An 18,813-nucleotide genomic window follows, 5' to 3' on the forward strand; every position below is an offset into this window, starting at 1 on the left:
GGCTGGCGCATTTCCTAATCGGGCCGGGCGAGCACGCGTGGCCAGCCCTTTAACCTCGCCTCCCGGGCCCCGACCCGCGCAGGCCAGCCCAACCCGCTGACCACCCGCCCAACGCCCGCACCCGCGCCCAAACACAAGGCACATGACATGCATGCTAGAGCCAAGAGGCGACAAGCAGTGTTGACGTCGGACGCTTTGCGGTATGGGAATGGGAATGGCCGCAGACGCCCGCAGACCGACGCCAGCAGACGCGTCGACACCAACGCCAGCCCCACCGATTCGCGCGCCTGCGTCGGTCGGCTGACCAGTGGACGTGACGAGATCGCGCAGGCGCCACCGCCACCAGACGCAGCCACCCACCAGCGAGGTAGTCACGCGAGCCGGCGTCTGGCTGTCACAACCCCACGACGTCGCGACGCATGCTGTCGCCGAGCTGTGGGGCCGCACGCGTCCCCACAGCGAGCCGCCGGCTCGGGCTGGCCTGCGGTGGCCTTGGCGAGGCGAGGAGACCGGGCCGCGCGGCCAGACGAGACGGGGCCAGGCGATACGCGAGTGGCGTGCCAGAACTGTGGGGAAGGAGGCGTGTTGGCAGGGCAGGCGTGTTCGTGGCACTTGCCCCAGTGGAGTGGCCAGTGGCCGGGGCGTGGAGACGGAGGGGGAGGGCGGGGGGGTCGCGTTCCCCGCGTCTCTTGGTTCTGTGACTGCGATGGGCGCACATCGAGCCCGACGGCTGACGAGATGCCGAGCTCGACGTGCCGACGACCTCGCCTGCCGCCATCGAGGATACGAGTGAGCTGTACGGCTGCCGCCGCACCCAAGACGCGGTCGACTCGGGCCAACGTAGGGCGCTCGTGGGGCTCGTGAGACGGTGGCGGAGATCGTCACCTCCCTCGCTCCTCGCCATCAGAGACGCGGCGCCACAATCAAGACTCCACGCGTCGCCTGCCACAGAGCCCCGCCGACGTCGCGACGGCCTGAGAGAGGGGGGGGGGGGCATCGCGTGGGCTGCGGCGAAGGCGCGGCCGATGCCGAACCCGCCCCACCCCTCGCCACCGAACGCAGAGGCCCGCGTCCCATCGCCCTCGACGCCGTCCTCGATGCGGCCCGACACACAGTGAGCTGGCGCCGAGGTTGGCGTTTGTGCCGGCGCCGTCGCCGCTCTGCGGCCGTTGCGGTGGAGCCTGGCGGGACTGGCGCGCTTCGTGCTGGTCTGCTGGGATCTGCGAGGCTACGTCAGATGCGATGGTCAGCGTCAGTGCCACTGAGGCCTCGCCCGCCAGCGCAGTCGTCAGTCGAGTCCTTCCCCACCTCGTCGTCAGCTGCGTCTCTACTCCCCACGCCCGTCGACGGCCCACCTCTGGCCACCGCCTGAGCAGAGAAATGCAATGTCTAGCGTACCGTACCTAACCTACAACACGTGCGCCTCGCCTCTAGTCGCGGGGCTCGCTGGCCGGCGCGGGCGCCGCATCCCCCGCCATCCACTCCTCAACCGCGACGCGCACTCGCTCCGAAACGGCGCCAAAGCTGTCGACGGCAGGCCGCACGTCGAGCGAGAACTGCGGGAAGCCCTCCTCGTCCTGCCCGGCGCTGTAGTAGTCGATGACGTAGCGCTGCTCGGCCTCCTGCGCCGTCGGCTTGCCGTCCGCGTCGAGCACTGGCCGCGTCACGATCCAGTCGTGCCGGTCGAACGGGACCTCGGTGTTGAACTTGGACGGGAAGATGCGCCCGAGGAAGAGGTTGAGGCGGGCTTTGGGCGAGAGCGTGCCGGGCTTGCCCTGGAACTTTGCGAGCATGGCCTTGTCGCCGCTGTGTGGGGTGTCAGCGGTAATCTCAAGCCGACAACGCGAGCGGCTGCGACCCCGCTCGCCGGCTGCGCCGCCGAGCTCACACTCACCCAGGCAACCGCTTCTCCCACTTCATCACCTCGGCCCACGCCCCCTCGTTGATCCAGTTGTGGATATCCACCACCATGTCAATGCTCTCCTCGGGCGCGCCCTGGCCCTTGCGCACGAGCGCGTTGTAGAACTGTTGCGGGCTGGGGTACTCCCACACGGCCGAGTCCGAGTCGTCCGTCTTGGGGCGCGGGATCGAGCTGAGCGTCTTGGACGTGTCGAGGTCGAGCACCTGGCCCGGGGCGCGCTCCGTCGCGGAAAGCGACACGGGCATGTGGTTGTACGGGCTGAGCGCGGCGCCCGTGTGGTCGACGGGGCAGGCGGCGCCGCCCTTGGCCTTCTCCTTCTCGGCAGCCAGCGCCTTGTGGTCGACCGGGCACTTGGCCGGGGCGTCGGCGGCGGCAGCGGCGGCAGCTGCCTTGGCCGCACGCTCGGCAGCAAGCGCCTTGTGGTCGACGGGGCACTGCGCCGCGCCGCCTGATGGCACGGGCGGGTGGTCCGCTGGCAGGGACGAGGACTCTGCTGGCTCTGAGCCGCCGATGAACCACTTCATGTTTGGTCGTGTCGAGAAAGTTGCAGTGGTGACGTTTATTTTCTGCCGACAAATGTCTGAAATCTGGCTGGCGCGGGTGGGCGGCAACCGGCCGACGCATCGGAGCTGGGCGGGGAGGTCCGTGCTGAGCCAATCTGCGTATTCGGTCCCCCCGCCTAAGCCACAACAACAACAAAGACATTGCACCGACACACCGAGCTCCTGTCCACCACCCCACCACCATGTCCGCGACGAGCAACACGAAAGCACGGCACTACGCGACCCTCGCCTCGCAGATCCGGCAGCTCAACGCAAACCTCGGCGAGTCGCAGGTGCAGTTCGCCCTGCTCGCCGAGCACCTCGACGCGATGCGCCGCTTCTCAGCGGCAAACGCGGCGCAGTGGGTACGGAGGCGAGATGGCGCTGACGCCCCAGGTTCATGGCCGTCAGCAGGCTGCTCGACGTCGAACTGCAGGGCGTGAGCGCTGAGCAGGTCGAGGCGGCGCAGGGCGGCGAGAGGTAGGCCGCCCAGGCTTGTGCACCTCGACGACGACTCGCGCATCACGCATACCGCTACCACCATCACGACACTGCATGGGCCCCATTGTTGTACAGCTACCCGGCGCCTCGGAGATGTCATCCATCCGCCGCTGCTGGGCTCCCGCGTGGACGGCGTGCCGGTTGACTGACGGTGCTGCGTTTGCACGACTCCGCGACTAACCCCCGGTGCCCTGCACTGACACCACGAAGGTGTTCGAGTTGGACGTTGACGTCTGCCGGTGGTGGACATGTAGGCAAACTTGCATACCCAGTGCCTTGTCCAATCTGCTTGGGTTTTATCGCTCTCTTGTCATATATGCTACATCATGCACACAACTAGACTGCCCGCCCCTATCAACATAGAGCACCACGTTACACGGTGTTCAAGCCTTCGAGGTAGCGGGCCAGAATCTCGTAATACGCCTTCTCCGTGAGCGGCCACTTCTCCAAACTCTGTGCCTACCAACTCACGTCGTAGATGTGCTGATGCTTCGGCTCTCCGCGGTCGTAGGCATACTTAGCCATGTTGGCCAAAGACTGAAGGGCCTCTCTGTCAGAAAGCCTCTCACGATACCCATACCTTGAAATCCTGTGCCAGTCAGCTACTGCAATAATGAACGGACCCACATTCTCTGCGCCTTCGTAAGTCGGCTTGACCTTAGGAGGAGGAGGGACTTGCAGATATTAGAAACACCCTGGCGACGTTGGGAAGCCGGAATGCTTACGGGGTTCGTCGTCTCTGCGCTCCATCCGACCTAAAGAGGGTGTCAGCGCCGAGATTGGAAGAGTGCCGACAAACTCACTATCGAGGCCGGCATCTTCAGTCGTCGACGTGACCTTGGCCTTGGTCTTGCCCTCACTCGGAGTGTCGCTCGCGGTATCCTCAGGCGAGGCGACATTTCCAGGTGCGCGTGGCACGTCTTCACGGTCGTCACCGATGACGAGCTTGTCCTCCTTAACAGCGAGGACCGGGGTGCTGGACGCGGAGCCGCTGATGAGTCAGTGATCTGCCATTTCTTAACTACTCGCTGGAACGACATGCTGTAGATTCCGATAGGCTTGGACGAAAAGCAGCGGGTGGCTTGGGGTAGGTGTATGTGGAGACTGAGCCGGGGGGGTTGAGCGAGGCAGAGAGTGGCGTGGGTTGTAAATAGGTCTGGGAGGTCGTTCCTCGACGCGTCCTTGACAAGAGTTGGACAGCAAGGTGAGGCGTGAGTAGATGAGGTGAAAGAAGTTGTCAGAAATCAGTCAACCCGGGGCCTGGTCAGTGGACACGTCGACAGCGAACACGGCGGCATGGGGCGACACAATGACGAGGAAGGCGCAGGGGGAATCCAGCCAGGGGGCGCTCGTCCGTCGGACGTTTAGTACACGACCTGGGGGCGTCGACTGGGGTCAGTGGAGTGGAGGCTGCGAGTATCTGTCATTCTCTACGGGTGTGAGCTGGTGTGAGCTGGTGCGAGTTGATGTGAGCTGTGGTGAGCTGCGGTGAGGTGCGAGGTTTGGTTGTCAGCGCAACGGTGAGGATGAGTGGAGTAAAGAGACGCAATCGGGTGGCAAGACGATGCGCCCTTGGTTGGCTGTCATGCCCGCCTTCCCTCTCGCCTGTCACTGCGCCCCGGTCAGCTGACAGGCCATTCTCACCAAGCTTGGAGAGGGGCATGCTGCGTGTCTAGAAGCAGTGGAGCAGGGCTGGTCAAGTGCAGCACCTTGTCAGCAGAGTGAGTACGAAGGCGAGTGTTAGTGGTGACGTTGTCAGAGAGTTAGAGGGTAGAAAATAGAGAGGGCAGTGGGGCATCCGGGAAAAGCAGTGGACCACCTCCACCTCGAAAGCTGGTCCGTGCTAGGGGAGGCGGTCTGTGGGAGGTGGAGGTGGTCCAGTCAGTCAGTCAGCCACCCCTGTGATTAACATCCCAGTGGCTCCACGAAGCAATAGTGAGGCTTGAGTGATCCAGGTCGAATGAACAAGATGTGCATATCGTAAGGCGGCGGCGGGATGGGCACCACCAGTGGGGAACCAGTATGCATAGTGTGCACAAGGCGGACAGGGCCGGCACAAGGTGCTGCCGGAATCATGGGCGAGCAAGGTGGTCTGTATGGGCAGAGGCGAGGTGGCCAGCTTGCGCCAAGGTCAGACACCTGAGCCGCCGTCTTTCTCTGCAGCGCACGCGACGGCTGGTCCTTCATACCTCACCGACTGGTCCTTGACCACCTCCTAGTCTTGGAGCGTGCATGCTTGTGGACGCACACTTGGGTGGTGGGCCACCGAATCACGTGACTTCCAAGCCAAGTGGCACTTAGTGTGGCACTCTTCCAACCCACCACCTTCGACACTTCGACGCGGCTTCCCACTCATGCATCCAATACTGCTCAAACAAAGACGTGCACGGCTGCACGACACGGTCTCTACATCACTGCTGCTATGGCTACTGATGCGTACTGCTAAACCTGGCCCTCTCTGGCACCCTTTCGATCTTACTCGTGTACAATCGTCGCGATGAGGTCGCCCTGGCTCAAAGAGTCGTTCGCAATCACGACGATCTCGGAAACGCGGCCCGATACGGGCGAGCTGATTACGCTCTCCATCTTGTTTGATCAGCTCCTGCTCGTCTGGAGGCCTTGCTCACCTTCATGGCACTCATGACCGCGATCGGGTCGCCGGCCTTGACCTGCTGGCCAACCTCCACCCTGATCTCCACGATGACACCTCCCATGGCAGCGCCAATGGATCCAGGCTATAAAGGTCAGCAAGGCTTCGATGTCATCCACTCACGTCGCTCGAGGCCTTGGGGCGGCTGACGTGCTCGATGGCGGCCGAGCGGTCCTCGATCACGATGGCACGAGTCTCGCCTGCGCGGTGTCAGCACTCTGACGTCACTGGTTTGCCCGTAGGGCCTTAAGGCTCTTGCGCCCCTGTCCTCGCGCCCATAGGAGGGGTGACAGGGAGCTCGACGCCGAGGGTCTCACCATTGAGCTCGAAGAACACCTGCGTCTGTCAGCTAAGGTCCTCACTACAGCGCTCAGCGCGGTACTCACCTCGCGCGTGCCCTTGACCTGGTCCAGAGGACCAACAGCGAGGAGCTTGATGCTGAGGGTCTTGCCCTACGAGGGGTTAGCAAAGAACATGACAATCACCGAAGTTTGAAAACTTGCCCTGCGAGGTGTTAGCAACAGCACACGACACGGACACCGTGTAAACCTACTTCTCAATGATGACGTTAACCTCCTCGCCAATCTCGGGGCTGCCGAGGAAGAAACTAAACCCCAGTGTCAGCGGCATGCAGCATGGGGAGGGCACGGATGACTTACCGCGTTGGGACAACCGAAAGGTCGCCATACTTCTCGAGGAAGCCCTGGAACTCGTCGAAGACCTGGGACAAGGGTCAGCTGAAGGAAGACGCGAGGCCGCCAAGGGCCATGCTGCCATCCGAAAGTGGACAGCAGCAACGGGAGTGAGGTCGAGTGCAAGATGCGAGTGGCGTGCCAAGTGTTGGGCGTGCCACAAGTGCTGTGCCACGTGCCGATCGCATGTGCGCCCCAACCATCTTCCCCTAAACCACAACTCACCTTGGGGTACATGGCGTACGACTGGACGTCAAAGTCGGTGATGTGGTTGCCGTACTTCTCGCGGAGCTCAGCCTTGATCTTCTTGAAGTCGAGAGGCTTCATGCCGAGACCAGGGCGGGCGTCGATGCGGGCCTTGTCGCGGATGATCTTGGAGCGGAGAGGCTCGGGGAAGCCGCCGTACGGCTGGCCGAGGTAGCCCTGGAAGAACTCGACAACCGACGAGGGGAAGTCGAGCTGGCCAGCGCGCTCGATAACCTCCTCCTTGGAGAGCTTGTTCGAGACCATGAACTGGGCAAAGTCGCCGACGACCTTGGAAGAGGGGGTAACCTTGATGATGTCACCGCAGAGCTGGTTGGCCTCAATGTACTTCTGCTTGATCTCAAGCCACTGAGTGCCAAGGCCGAGCGACGAGGCCTGGAACTGAAGGTTGGTGTACTGGCCACCGGGCATCTCGTGGTCAAAGACACCCGAGTCGGACGCGCGAACGTTGGCCTCGAAGGGAGCGTAGAGCTTGCGGATCTGGCTCCAGTAGAAGTTGAGGGCCATGATGTTCTCGTGCGAGATTCCGGGGCCGAGGCCGGACTGCTCGAGAGCGGCGACAACGGCACCCATAGCGGGCTGCGAGGTGAGACCCGAGAGGTCGTCAATGGCAACGTCGACAACGTCGGCGCCGGCCTGGGCGGCGGCGAGCATCGACGAAACGGCGATACCGGCCGTGTCGTGCGAGTGGACGTGGATGGGGAGGTCGGGGTGGGCCTTGCGGATAGCGCCGATGAGGAGGCGAGCGGCCTCGGGCTTGAGAAGGCCAGCCATGTCCTTGATACCGAGGACGTGGATGCCCTCGCCAACGAGCTGGTTGGTGAGGTCGAGGTAGTACTGGAGAGTGTACTTGGTCTTCTTGGGGTTGGCAACGTCACCAGAGTAACAGATGGTGCCCTCAACGACACCACCGGCCTTCTTGGCGGCGTCGATACCAAGCTTGAGGTTCTCAAAGTAGTTGAGCGAGTCGAAGACACGGAAGATGTCGAGACCAGCCTCAACGGCCTTCTTGGAGAACTCGTAGATGGCGTTGTCGGGGTACGAGGTGTAGCCGACAGCGTTGGCGCCACGAACAAGAGCCTGGAGGGGAACGTTGGGCACGAGCTTACGCAGGGTGCGGAGACGGTCCCAAGGGTCCTCGTAGAGGAAGCGCATGGCGACGTCGAAGGTGGCACCACCCCAGCACTCGATCGAGTAGGCGTTGGCGAGAGCGTGCGACGTCTCCTTGGCAATGTTGGCCATGTCAACGGTACGCATGCGGGTCGCGAGGAGCGACTGGTGGGCGTCACGCCAAGTGGTGTCCATGATGAGGGTACCGGGGTAGGCGCGGATGGCCTTGGCAAAGGCCTCGGGGCCCTCGTTGACGATGATGTTGCGCCAACCCTTGAGCTGGGGAACCGAGGTGTCGACGACCTTGCCGTCCTTGTCGGTGATCTTGGGGATGATTGCCTCGGTCTTGAGGCCGGGCTCGCCCGACTGGCCGAGGATGGACGAGCCGTTGACGGCAACGTCACCGAGGTAGGCAAGGAGCTTCTGCGCACGGTTCTGCGACTTGACGAGCTTGAAGAGCTCGGGGGTGTCGTCGATGAACGTGGTCCACGTGGCTCCGGCCTCGAAGACGGGGTGGGTCAACAACCTAACGAGGAAGGGGATGTTGGTCTTGACACCACGGATACGGAACTCGATAAGGGCACGGAGGAGCTTGCGGCGGGCAACCTCGTAGGTGGCACCCGAGACCGAGCACTTGACCAACAGAGAGTCGTAGTGGGGGGTGATCTGGGCACCGGCGTAGCCGGAGGCGGCGTCGAGACGGACACCGTTGCCGCCGGCGGAACGGTACACCTCGATCTTACCCGTGTCGGGCTGGAAGCCCTGCGAGGGGTCCTCAGTGGTGATACGGGCCTGGATAGCGAAACCACGGCGATGGATGTGGTCCTGGGTGAGACCAAGCTGCTCGAGGGTGACACCGGCGGCAATCTGGATCTGCGCAGCGACAATGTCGATGCCAGTGATCTCCTCAGTGATCGTGTGCTCGACCTGGATACGGGGGTTGATCTCGATGAAGTAGTGACGGTTCTGCTGGTCGACCAGGAACTCGGCGGTACCGGCGTTGCGGTAGTTGACGGCGTGGGCGAGCTTGAGAGCGTCGTTGAGGATGGCCTGGCGGACGTCCTCGGGGAGGTGAGGAGCAGGGGCAATCTCGACGACCTTCTGGTGACGACGCTGGACCGAGCAGTCACGCTCGAAGAGGTGGACACAGTTGCCCTGCGCGTCGGCAAGGAGCTGGACCTCAATGTGGCGAGGCTTGTCGAGGAAGCGCTCAATGAAGACGGTGCCGTCACCAAAGGCCGACTTGGCCTCGGAAACGGCACGCTCGAACGACTCCTTGAACGACTCCTTGTCGCGGACGACACGCATACCACGGCCACCACCGCCCATAGCAGCCTTGATGATGACAGGGAAGCCGTACTGCTCGATGAAGTCCTTGGCAAGGTCCCACGACTCGACGGGGCCGGGGGTACCGGGGACGACCGAGACACCAGCCTTGATGGCGACGTCACGAGCCTTGGTCTTGTCGCCGAGAGCGTCAATGGTCTCGGGGCGGGGGCCAATGAAGGCGATGCCGGCCTCCTCGACCTTGCGGGCAAACTCCGAGTTCTCGGAAAGGAAACCGTAGCTGCACGGATCAGCACACGGCCTCGCGACACACGTGTTCCACTGACCCAGGGTGAATCATGTCGACACCGTGCTCAAGGGCGACGCGAACGATGTCCTCCTGAGCGAGGTAGGCGCCGACAGGGCTGAGACCCTCGCCAACAAGGTACGACTCGTCCGACTTGTAGCGGTGGGCGTTGGCGCGGTCCTCGTGCGAGTAGATGGCGACGGTCGACATGGCCAGCTCGTGGGCAGTGCGGAAGACACGGATGGCGATCTCACCGCGGTTGGCGACCAGGACCTTCTTGAGGGGGCCATTGTGGCCAGCCTGCTGCTTGCGGAGGCGGTCGACACTAGGGAAGTTAGAGAGCTGCTTGGAGGCTCTACCACGCTACTCACGTCTGGAGGGGAGTGCCGGGGGTGCCGGGGGTTCCGGGCACCGAGTGGTCGAGGCCAAGGTGCTGGGACCAGGCGTCAAGCTGGTGGGTAGAGGCAGCGCGAGGACGAGTGGGCGTCATGGCGAGGGCGTAGCACACAGAGAGGCAGTGTGTCAGTTCGGCATAACTTATATACATTTGGGGGCGGCCACGGTGACCGCTCGGCAGTCACAGGCAAGAAACGTCACGGATCGGCGCGGTGCTTCTGGGCGACGGGGCGGATGCGAGGCGATGTGAAGGGGTCGCACCCAGGGGAGTGGCGCTTACGCCTACTACACACCCATCGAGAAAGGGGGTTCACAACCACGGGCCGCCGCTTAGCTGGGGAGCCCAGCCGGAGCTCGCCCTGGCGCGCGCTCGTCTCACACACGTCGGAATGGAACCCAGCCTCGAGCGAGCTGCCCCGCCGCATACCCCAACTCCCAGCGATCTACCCAGCCTCACACACGCCACTCACCGGGTTGGAGCCAGCCATTTTATTCTTGTTGCTGGAGCTGTACAGGAGTTGACGGGGAGAGGCTACGAGCGCGTGCGAGTGAAGCCGACCAACGGTACAACGAGGATGGGGATCAAGGCGCCTTGCCTAGGAGCGCGACTACGATGAGCGACTGCCTTTTGGTAGTACGTGAGAGAGAGGTCCAGCGGTGGCTACCGAAGAGTAAACAGATGTCAAGAAGAAGAAGAAGTAGACAAAAGTAGGACTGGGTTGTTGATTTGGGGCAGGGGATTGGGCAGGATGGAAGTCGACTCGGCGGCGTCGGTGGGTGAGGGATGGCAGTGGGCGTGGGCTTGGCTGGGCACACACTGCTTGATCGCGGCGGCAGCGGCAGTGGGGGAGGGGGGAGGAGGGGGGTGTGACGTGCCGCCCGCCGCCGCGCCGTCGACCACCACCGGGGTCAGCAGCCGCTCCTGGCTTGGCTTGTCCACCATGAGCTCGGGTTCTCGTTGGGCCGCTATACCGGGTCAGTCCTGAATCTCTACCGGCCTCGGCACCCGAGTACCCCCCAACCAATAAGCGCCGGAGAGCAGATATGGCGGCATCATTATCACACGGCTGCGGGCGGGGCAACGGCGAGAAATGACAGGGGCACAGCGGAGGCTCCTGCCGCAAGTCCTGCCTGTCTCCTGCCTGGGCCAGGCTCTGCCGCACCAACCGTGCAATCGCCATCCATTCCTCTGCCAGTGTAATCAGTGAGCGACCGGCGAGCGGCCCGCAGCCCTCACGGCGACGTCGACTCGTCGACTCGTCGCTGTGGAGCGCGATAGAAGCTCACGGCAGTGTTAGATGGATGTGCTACTGCAAGCCGATCACTGTGGCATCGAAGCATTATTCCAATTCTTTCCGAATATACCCGAGCGTGCCCGAGTACGCGCTGACTTGGACCAACTACTAGGCGAAGGATGTGGTGGAAATGAATGCGGTTGTTGACCGGTGGGGTTGGTGGTAATGGCATACTCGGTATGTTGCTTTCCGAGTCGGCGGGGGGATTGGAATTTTGGCAGGGGTAGGCGGCAGGCAGCCAGGAGCGGGCAGGGACGGAGAGACCGGAGGGTTGTGCGATATGCCGGGGGCGTCGAGGGGCCTACGAGCACAGGCAGGGCAAAGCTCCGTCCGAGAGCTCGGCGAGGAGTGAGCGCGAGCTGCAGCTCAGGACGCCTCAGCCAGCCCCACCCAGGCTGGCTGGCTAGCCGCTCTCGTGAGTGGTGGGCGCTGGTGCTATGTGTTCCGAGACGCGGCCAGGCCAGCGTGTCGCACCGCGTCGTCGCACCTGAATCCCATGAATCCCACCCCGAAGTCGAGGACCGGGTCGCGGAAGACGGCCACGGAGCAGCGGTGAGCGGCTCGCCTCGACGCGGGGCGCCGATGAGTTAGTCACTGCCGCAGATCTCTGGCACGACTGCTCCACTGGCATCTTGCTCGATGGGCACTTGCTTTGGCGAAGTGTGCACTAAGAACTAAGCGCGAGACGAGGTGGCACCGCAACCGGCACTCTGGCAATCTTCGGTATCCGCTTATCGAGTGTAGTTGCCCACCCGCCCACCTAAATGCGACAACACCGTGACGATGACTCTCGCTGGCGAGCAGACGCGCTCGTGCGTCGTCTCGCGCTCGCTGGTGACACGGTCCGCGACTGCTGCCGCACCCGCCCCACCCCACCCCACCCCGCACAGGACGTCGTGTCGAGCACGTCGCCTCGACGCTATGCCGCTCGTCACATGTCGCAGAGTGCTTTGGCCCGACGGCACGCGGCAGCGCTGTCGCTGTCGTGTGATGGCGAGCACGTCGCACCGCGCGTCAAGCGGCCGAGACGGGCGGCCGCAGCTGCCGCGGCAGCCGCCGGCCTGCATCTTGTCTGCGGCCGCGTAGCCTTCATTTCGGTACTCCCCTCATCGCATTGTCGACGCCTCCTGCGCCGTTGACGCTGCTGCGAACGGCCTCTCGTCGCAGCTGCCTGCACAAAGTCAGTCAAGCTGCAGTCACCGGTCAGTGACACACCGTCACTCAGTGCGCACAGCCTGGAACTCTGTAGAATTGGCAGACAAGCAGACACCGGTGGGGTTGGGGCCCAATAGCGGAATCAAATTATACTAATGGGGCCTGGCCTAGTTCTTATCTTCATTAAAAACGTCATTAGGATTCGGGCCACGCTGCACTGCCTCATCGTCGTCGACCCACTTTGTCTTGGCCCTTCCCACCTGACCTCCGTCGACTGCTACTCGACACCCACGTCAACTAACAACGACACGCCATCTCACTTCCTCAAACTCTTTCATCCACATCTTTCACTCATCCAACACCACACTCATCAATATGAGCCAGGTGAGTGCATCCGGCCTAGGCTTACCCGGCCTCGTGCCCGGATTTGCCCGCGGAAACGCCTAACTGACAACCTAAGAACCAGCAACAAATGTATCAGGCCAGCGACGGCAAGTGGTCAGTGACAACCAGGCCGACTGAACACCCCTAATTCCTGAAGGTACCCCGTATCTGCGATGCCTCAAAATTTTGCTGCACAGCAGCAGCCGCCGTCGTACGGCTACGGGTGAGTGTTCTGTCATCTGCGCGCGGGCGGGGTTGTGGCCCTCTCGCCGGCGATCGCGAGTTGTTCGGCTCTTCGTCAAGTCACCACGCCATGCTGACACCCTCAGCCAGCAGCCCCCTATGCAGTACGGCCAGCAGCAGCCCCAGCAAATTTATGTGCAGCAACAGAGGCCGAGCGGTGGTGGTGCCGGTGCCGGTGCCGCAGGCGCTGTCGGTTGTCTCGGTGAGTAGGCAGCGCACCTAGGTCTAGCCTCTGGCCGTGACCTCATGCTCGTCGCAAAATGCTAACCCCCTCCAGCGGCATGCTGTGCCGCGATGATGTGTGTCGACTGTTTGTTCTAAGAGTTCGCCTTGTCGAGCGCCCAGCGGACGGCTCCGTCCTTGCCGCCGGTGGCCGCACTCGTCCTCAGGCCCTCCTGCGCCTCGTGAACCCACGCCCCGCCCACCGTCGTCGTGCCACACTATTCACGCCGCGTGGCACGCGCCGTAGATAATCAGGTTGTACTCGTTTTCCGTCCTTCCGTAGCATGCACGCCGTGCCATAGTGGAGTCGTGGTGGAGGGGGAGGCTGTTCTGCGCCGCAGCAAGCCCAGACGGTCCAGACCAGATCCCAGCCCAGAACTATATCAGACCACCTCCCTCCCTCCCTCCCCCCTCCCCCCACACCACTATTGTTGTTGTTGCCGGACGCGGCACGAACCCTTAGAAAGCACTCTGCCTCCCGTCACTACGTCAGGGCTGCTGCGCGCGGGGCCGAGGCAGTGCCGCCGGCGCACAGCTGGGCGACCCGCGGCCGCAAGATGGAACCAAGGCCGCAGCGCGCAGCGTTCAGTGTGAGCGGTGTACATGCGTGCGTCGCTACATGCGGCGCAGCGCGCAGCGCACTTGCTTTGCCGCTGGTGTCCTCGAGCTTGTGGCTCATCACGAGCGCACGCTTGTCGGCACGTGTCTGGTCCTCGCGGACCTCATCGGCAACACCGCCGGCGATCAAGGTCCAAAACCCGCCCGCGTCCGCGTCCACGTCGCTGTGCCTCCGTTGCAGCAGCGCGTGCTGGAGCGGCAATGGCGCAATGGTGACAGCCGCGTCGTCTCTTCTAGACGGCAGGAGGCACTGGACGCACGCAGGATGCGTCGTTCTGCTGGATTGCGAGTTACGTAAAGCTAGTGACGTCATGTTTGTTGACACTGAAGTGGCGCGTGGCTAGTGGCAGAGAGAGACCAGCGCCGTTCTCCTGGTCGTCCTTGTCTTCCTCCCAACCTGCAAGTCGCGTTCACGGTTTCGTCAAACCCTGTGTCCACTTATACCCTCTCATCAGCACACTCTTGCTTGTCCTTTCTGTCTCAGCCACAAACTTTGCCCAGCACGATGCCTGTTGAGCGACGGAGCCAGCGCCGTCAGCGGAGGGCAAGAGCCATAATCAGCGCCAGGCGCCCAACCTGGCTGGCCAGGCAGAGTCGATCCGGCGCCCCTGGCCGGCTTGGGCCAGTGTCACGGGAGCTGCTGTGGGGGAGGGAGGGCACGTGCCGACGATCCGCCCCCCGTCTGCCAAAGGGGGCGTCGGCGCGATGCGGCGAGTGACGCGGGAAGGGCGGGCCATCTTGTCAGAGTGGCGGATCGCCAAAGTTGCGCCCAGCACTACGCCCCCGTACCGTCTTCCTCTTGCACTTTGGGCCGTGGGCAACCGTCCTGCGCTAGGATTGTTTGGAGGGGGCGGCGTGTAGCATGGGCCATCTTCCTTCCATCGATGCACCTACTTATTGAAATTTCTCTCACACTCTCCCACCTTATCCAACCCCACTACACTGGCATCATGTCACCCAACAAACCCTTCTCACCCATACCCCTCACCTCGCGCACGCGGACCCGGTGTTATCTCCCCCCTGGAGTCGATTTTATCGAAGTATCTTCATCATCATCTCCAGATCCCCCTGTCCTTTCCTTTCTTCCCTCGACTCTCCTACCCGTACCGTCCACAGATGAAGTGTACGACGCGCACCGCCTCCCAGTGGCCGGGTACGTCTGCGGCCGCGGGTACGCCTCGCGCGTGGTGGTGAACGTTGAGGCGTCCTTCAATGTCACACTCGGCGGTATCTTCGAGGGGCCCAAGCAAGAGCAGTACTCGCTTGCGCACCTGCTGAGCAAGTGCGGCGAGATAGTGAGTTGGCTGCACCGACTGCGCTTACCCTCTGGTCATATGGGATGTCCACGAGACCACCAGAGTTCTCAAGTGCTCGGTGGGATTCTCCTCGGTGGAGGGTGCCGAGCGCGCCCTCGGCTTGGACGGTTTTAAGAACGACCTGTGTTCCCTCAAGATCAGTCCGCGTTTCTACCCCGACCCCAACGAGCTCATCCGCGTGCCAGCGGGTACCCGCTTCCGCTTGAACAAGTACAGGTGGGAGGCTATGAGGGTGCTCTATGGCGTGAGGGAAGAGAAGGGTGGGGTCCAACCTGTCGACACCAGCCTCCGCCGCGTATCGGTCTGCAAGGTCGAGGCATTCACGCCGGCCCAGATGCGGAGGATCCCACCTCGCGTTGTCAGCTCCGACGGCCTATTTTTCCCTCGCCACACCGCAGCTCCGACGGCCAAACCCGCTGCGCCTCGCCCCACATCGTCTTCGCAGGCCCGTCCCGCCACACTCGCCCGAGAGCCACCTGCCGCTCCGCTCTCCACTGCCCCCGTCTCTCCCCCCGACCGCTCCCCATCCCGTCCGAGCACGTCGTCGATCCGAGCACGACCGTACCCAGCCCCCCGCGATCGTCCTATTGGTTATCAGCAAACGACGCCCCCGCGGCCCGAAGCTCGACCTCGAGCTGAGGACTTCACTGTCGAGCGCGCCCTCGCCCAGCTCATGCTGCAAGTCGTCCCTGTGCATTCCGACGGCCATTGCCTCTTCCGCAGTATCGCATACACGGTTGAAGGGAATGTGGAAACGCACAGCCTCGTGAGTTGACTTGGACAACCTTAGCTGAAACTGCAGTACCGCGCCCGCGCGGCAAACGAGCTGAGGGCCAACCCGTCGCACTGGAGGAACGCAGTGCTCGACAGCGTCAACATGCCCTCCATGGACGGCGTGTACGACGACTACGTCGACGGAGTGGAGCGCGGAGCGTGGGGAACAATGGTCGAGGTCCGCGCACTCGCCCGCAACCAGGGGACGCCGATTCTTGTCCTCGGGCCGACGGGCGCCGAGCTCTTCCTTCCCTCTGGTTATCGGCGCCGCTTCCACCTTGGTGGTGAGGACGCTCCCCACATCGTCCTTGTTCATGACGGCGGAACCCTCTTCGAAGCTACTGCATCCCACCCCTTCCCTTCCCACTGCCCATAGTTTGTGGCCAAGTTTTCTTGTGCATTTTACGCGCCCTCCTTGAGCCCCGTCCACCCCCCATCAGTCATTGTAGGATATCCAGACGGTTGTAGCATAGAGCACGACATCGGCCCAGCAACGTGAGATCACAGTGTAGCTAGTGTAGGTAGGATGCAACACGCTCTGACGTACTCGGCTGTTCTGAGGCCTGGCGATTGACACAGTCAGCTCCACTTTGGCCAGCAAGGGGGGTGATCTTCGGGCGTGTTCTGGTTTGGCGCCGCCGCATGCTTTGGGCCAGTACCACGGGATCTGCAGCGGGTGCCGGGGCGCAGCGTGGATGTGGCGAAAGGGGGAGGGCGCCGGGGCGCGTCTGGTCAGAGTGGCAGATTAGCATCGTCGCGAGGCAAGCGCCCGATTCCCACTACGCCCTCGTCCTCCTTCCCTCTTGCAACTTACAGCTGGCAGGATGCGCACTTGGGCCGCGAGCATCTGTCCTCCTCACTGTGTGCTGAGGGCGGCGTGCAGCAGGGACCCACGAGGCCGCACCGTCCGTGTTGCAGGCGACCGATCGCCTCAGCCCTCCATGCCACGCCTGGTGCGCCTTCCCTCGGCCAGCTTTCTGCCCCCCCATCCTTGTCATCCTCCTTCCTCTCATCCACCCACTACCCCTCTACCAACAGGACACTTGCACACTCGCCCACCTCACCCAAAGCACTACACTGGCATCATGTCGTACAACAAGCCGTCGTCCTGCCTCCGCGAGCCCTCGCCCTCTCCGTCCTACTCTCCTCCCTCACCCTACCAGCCTTCCCCCTCCCCGTCGCCTTTCCCACCTCCCCCGCCTTTCCACCCCGTGCACGACACCTACTGCTACCTCCCAGTGCATGGCAAGGACGCCAATGGCGGAGGCTACGTCACGCGCCTGATCGTGAACGTCGCGGGCCTCTTCGTGTTCTCCTTCCGCGGCGCCACGCCCAAGGAGAGGCTGGACCAGCTGTAGTACTGGTTGGCGCATCTGCTGAGTCAGTGCGGCCAGATTGTGAGTGGCTGCTGCTATCGCGCTTACACCCAGATAACTTGGCAGCTCCACTCGGTCAAGAATGAGCACACCGAACGACCAATGATCGCGGTTGGGTTCTCCTCGGTTGACGCTGCCGAGCGGATATCGCTACGGCAGGTCAAACTACCTCAACATCACCCCGCGCTACTACCGCAACTTCTCCAAGCTGATGCGCGTGTCGGTGGGCGCCCAACTCCCACCCACTCGGTACCATGACGAGGCTGAGCACGTGCTTCGCGGCGCAATCCTGGAGTACGGTGCACCAAACGTCAACACGAGCCTCGACCGCGTCCCCGTCCGCCACATCGAGCCCATCACCCTGGGCGCAATCCAGCGCTTGCAGCCGCATACTAGTGTGGTTGGCAAGTGGAGCCGCCAGACGGCAACCCCGACCGCCCCAGTTCTCACGGTTGGCCCCGCCACGCTCCCCACCGCTCCCCAGTCCGCCCTCCCTGCGCGCTCCCGCATGCCCTCTGTTCGTGCGCAGCCGTACCCCGACCCCCGCAGCGCCAGGCCGTCCCGTTATCGACGCCCAACCTCACCACGGCCCGACCCCCAGCGTCTGGTCGACAGCTACTCCGTCGTTGAGGACGCCCTCGCCCAGCTCCAGCTCTCGGTTGTCCCCATGCTCGGCGACGGCAAATGTTTCTTTCGCGGCATCGCGCACGCCGTCGAGGGCAACCAGAAGGCGCACCATTTCGTGAGTTAAGGCGCTGACCCGTCAGTACCGCCTCACCGCGGTCAACGAGCTGTGGCGCCACCCCGGAAGGTGGAGGCAAACCGTCCTCGACAGCGTTGGTGATCAGGATGCCGACTATGACGCCTATGTCATCAATGTGGGCGACCATGGGGCGTGGGGCACAGAAGTGGAGATTAGCGCGCTCGCCCGGCACTTCGGCAAGCCCATCCTCACCCTGTCCCAGGTCGGGCCCGAGCTCTTCCTCCCCTCTGGCTGGCGACGGTTGTTCAAGATCGGTGAGGAGGCCGCACCGCCCATCGTCCTCGTTCACAGCCTTCGCGACGGGGTGGCACACTTCGACGCGACCGGGCCCCTTCCCCTTCACCTCCGTCGCTCCTAGTTGGTGGCTGGCATGTTCTTACTCTGCCTCTCTTGCTTTCGCTGGTAATGTAGTTACAAACCTCTTACGGTTGTTTATACTCGTATCTAGTAGCCACATAGGTACGCGGAGTGGTTAACTGTTGGACAAACGCCACCTGCCACATGACATGCACGACACCCAACTGACACAACACTGCCACACTGCCATGCCAGCCACAACGCAGTCACCCCGACTGACACACCACCGCCACACCTTCGATGGAGCTGTTGGGGTTTCTGCGAGGAAACCATCGATGGTGTTCCCTAATGGCTTTCAGTGAGGACCGACACATGCGGGTCGTGTGCGATGCTTTTTAAGGGCCTGCTCACTATTGGGGTTATGACAGTTGCGAAAGTATGTGTACGATCGACGAGCAGCGAGTGGAACCAACACCAGCTGGACGTACGCTGCGTCTACTAGGCGCACACAGGAGGCCAGGTCGACAGACTTGAGACTGAGGGACGAAAGGCAAGAGGGTCGCTGCGGGGCCGCGCCCACGGCGCCGGTGCGGTATGGGGGAGCGGAGAGGTGGAAGGAGAGCGCCCATGGTCGATGATGACTGGCTCGGCGACGGCGGCGGCTAGGGCGGGTGGAGCAGGACCATGCTCGCTCCAGCAAGTAGACTCGACTTGTAGTAAC

The 18,813-nt window shown here is 62.9% G+C and overlaps 5 protein-coding genes across 5 annotated transcripts; 3 read left to right on the plus strand and 2 right to left on the minus strand.

Annotated features, from left to right (window-relative positions):
* Nucleotides 1-1,430: 1,430 nt before the first annotated feature.
* CYC3 (holocytochrome c synthase) lies at nucleotides 1,431-2,445 on the minus strand (the record flags this gene model as incomplete). Its single annotated transcript, XM_069355435.1, has 2 exons — nucleotides 1,431-1,806; nucleotides 1,895-2,445. The coding sequence occupies 2 exons, from the start codon at nucleotides 2,443-2,445 to the stop codon at nucleotides 1,431-1,433; spliced, it is 927 nt and encodes a 308-aa protein (XP_069207506.1).
* Nucleotides 2,446-2,666: 221 nt separating this feature from the next.
* Nucleotides 2,667-2,947, plus strand: Q8F55_006996 (uncharacterized protein; the record flags this gene model as incomplete). The annotated part of the gene is made up of 2 exons (XM_069355436.1): nucleotides 2,667-2,824; nucleotides 2,860-2,947. 2 exons carry the CDS (start codon nucleotides 2,667-2,669, stop codon nucleotides 2,945-2,947), a joined length of 246 nt encoding a protein of 81 aa, XP_069207507.1.
* A 389-nt stretch (nucleotides 2,948-3,336) lies between these two features.
* PYC1 (pyruvate carboxylase) lies at nucleotides 3,337-10,137 on the minus strand (the record flags this gene model as incomplete). The annotated part of the gene is made up of 18 exons (XM_069355437.1): nucleotides 3,337-3,387; nucleotides 3,436-3,501; nucleotides 3,545-3,553; nucleotides 3,592-3,638; nucleotides 3,690-3,719; nucleotides 3,768-3,955; nucleotides 5,444-5,550; nucleotides 5,592-5,699; nucleotides 5,738-5,814; nucleotides 5,932-5,950; nucleotides 6,001-6,066; nucleotides 6,100-6,118; nucleotides 6,168-6,221; nucleotides 6,274-6,335; nucleotides 6,532-9,247; nucleotides 9,294-9,578; nucleotides 9,625-9,704; nucleotides 10,120-10,137. The coding sequence occupies 18 exons, from the start codon at nucleotides 10,135-10,137 to the stop codon at nucleotides 3,337-3,339; spliced, it is 4,002 nt and encodes a 1,333-aa protein (XP_069207508.1).
* Nucleotides 10,138-12,474: 2,337 nt separating this feature from the next.
* Q8F55_006998 (uncharacterized protein) lies at nucleotides 12,475-16,032 on the plus strand (the record flags this gene model as incomplete). The annotated part of the gene is made up of 8 exons (XM_069355438.1): nucleotides 12,475-12,483; nucleotides 12,560-12,597; nucleotides 12,641-12,706; nucleotides 12,813-12,928; nucleotides 13,004-13,012; nucleotides 14,683-14,861; nucleotides 14,917-15,240; nucleotides 15,685-16,032. 8 exons carry the CDS (start codon nucleotides 12,475-12,477, stop codon nucleotides 16,030-16,032), a joined length of 1,089 nt encoding a protein of 362 aa, XP_069207509.1.
* A 709-nt stretch (nucleotides 16,033-16,741) lies between these two features.
* Nucleotides 16,742-18,153, plus strand: OTUD1 (OTU domain-containing protein 1; the record flags this gene model as incomplete). The annotated part of the gene is made up of 3 exons (XM_069355439.1): nucleotides 16,742-17,013; nucleotides 17,174-17,774; nucleotides 17,824-18,153. The coding sequence occupies 3 exons, from the start codon at nucleotides 16,742-16,744 to the stop codon at nucleotides 18,151-18,153; spliced, it is 1,203 nt and encodes a 400-aa protein (XP_069207510.1).
* Between the last annotated feature and the right edge of the window lie 660 nt (nucleotides 18,154-18,813).

This window comes from Vanrija albida, assembly GCF_041260175.1.
Source record: "Vanrija albida strain AlHP1 chromosome Unknown contig_5, whole genome shotgun sequence".
NCBI lineage: Eukaryota > Fungi > Basidiomycota > Tremellomycetes > Trichosporonales > Trichosporonaceae > Vanrija > Vanrija albida.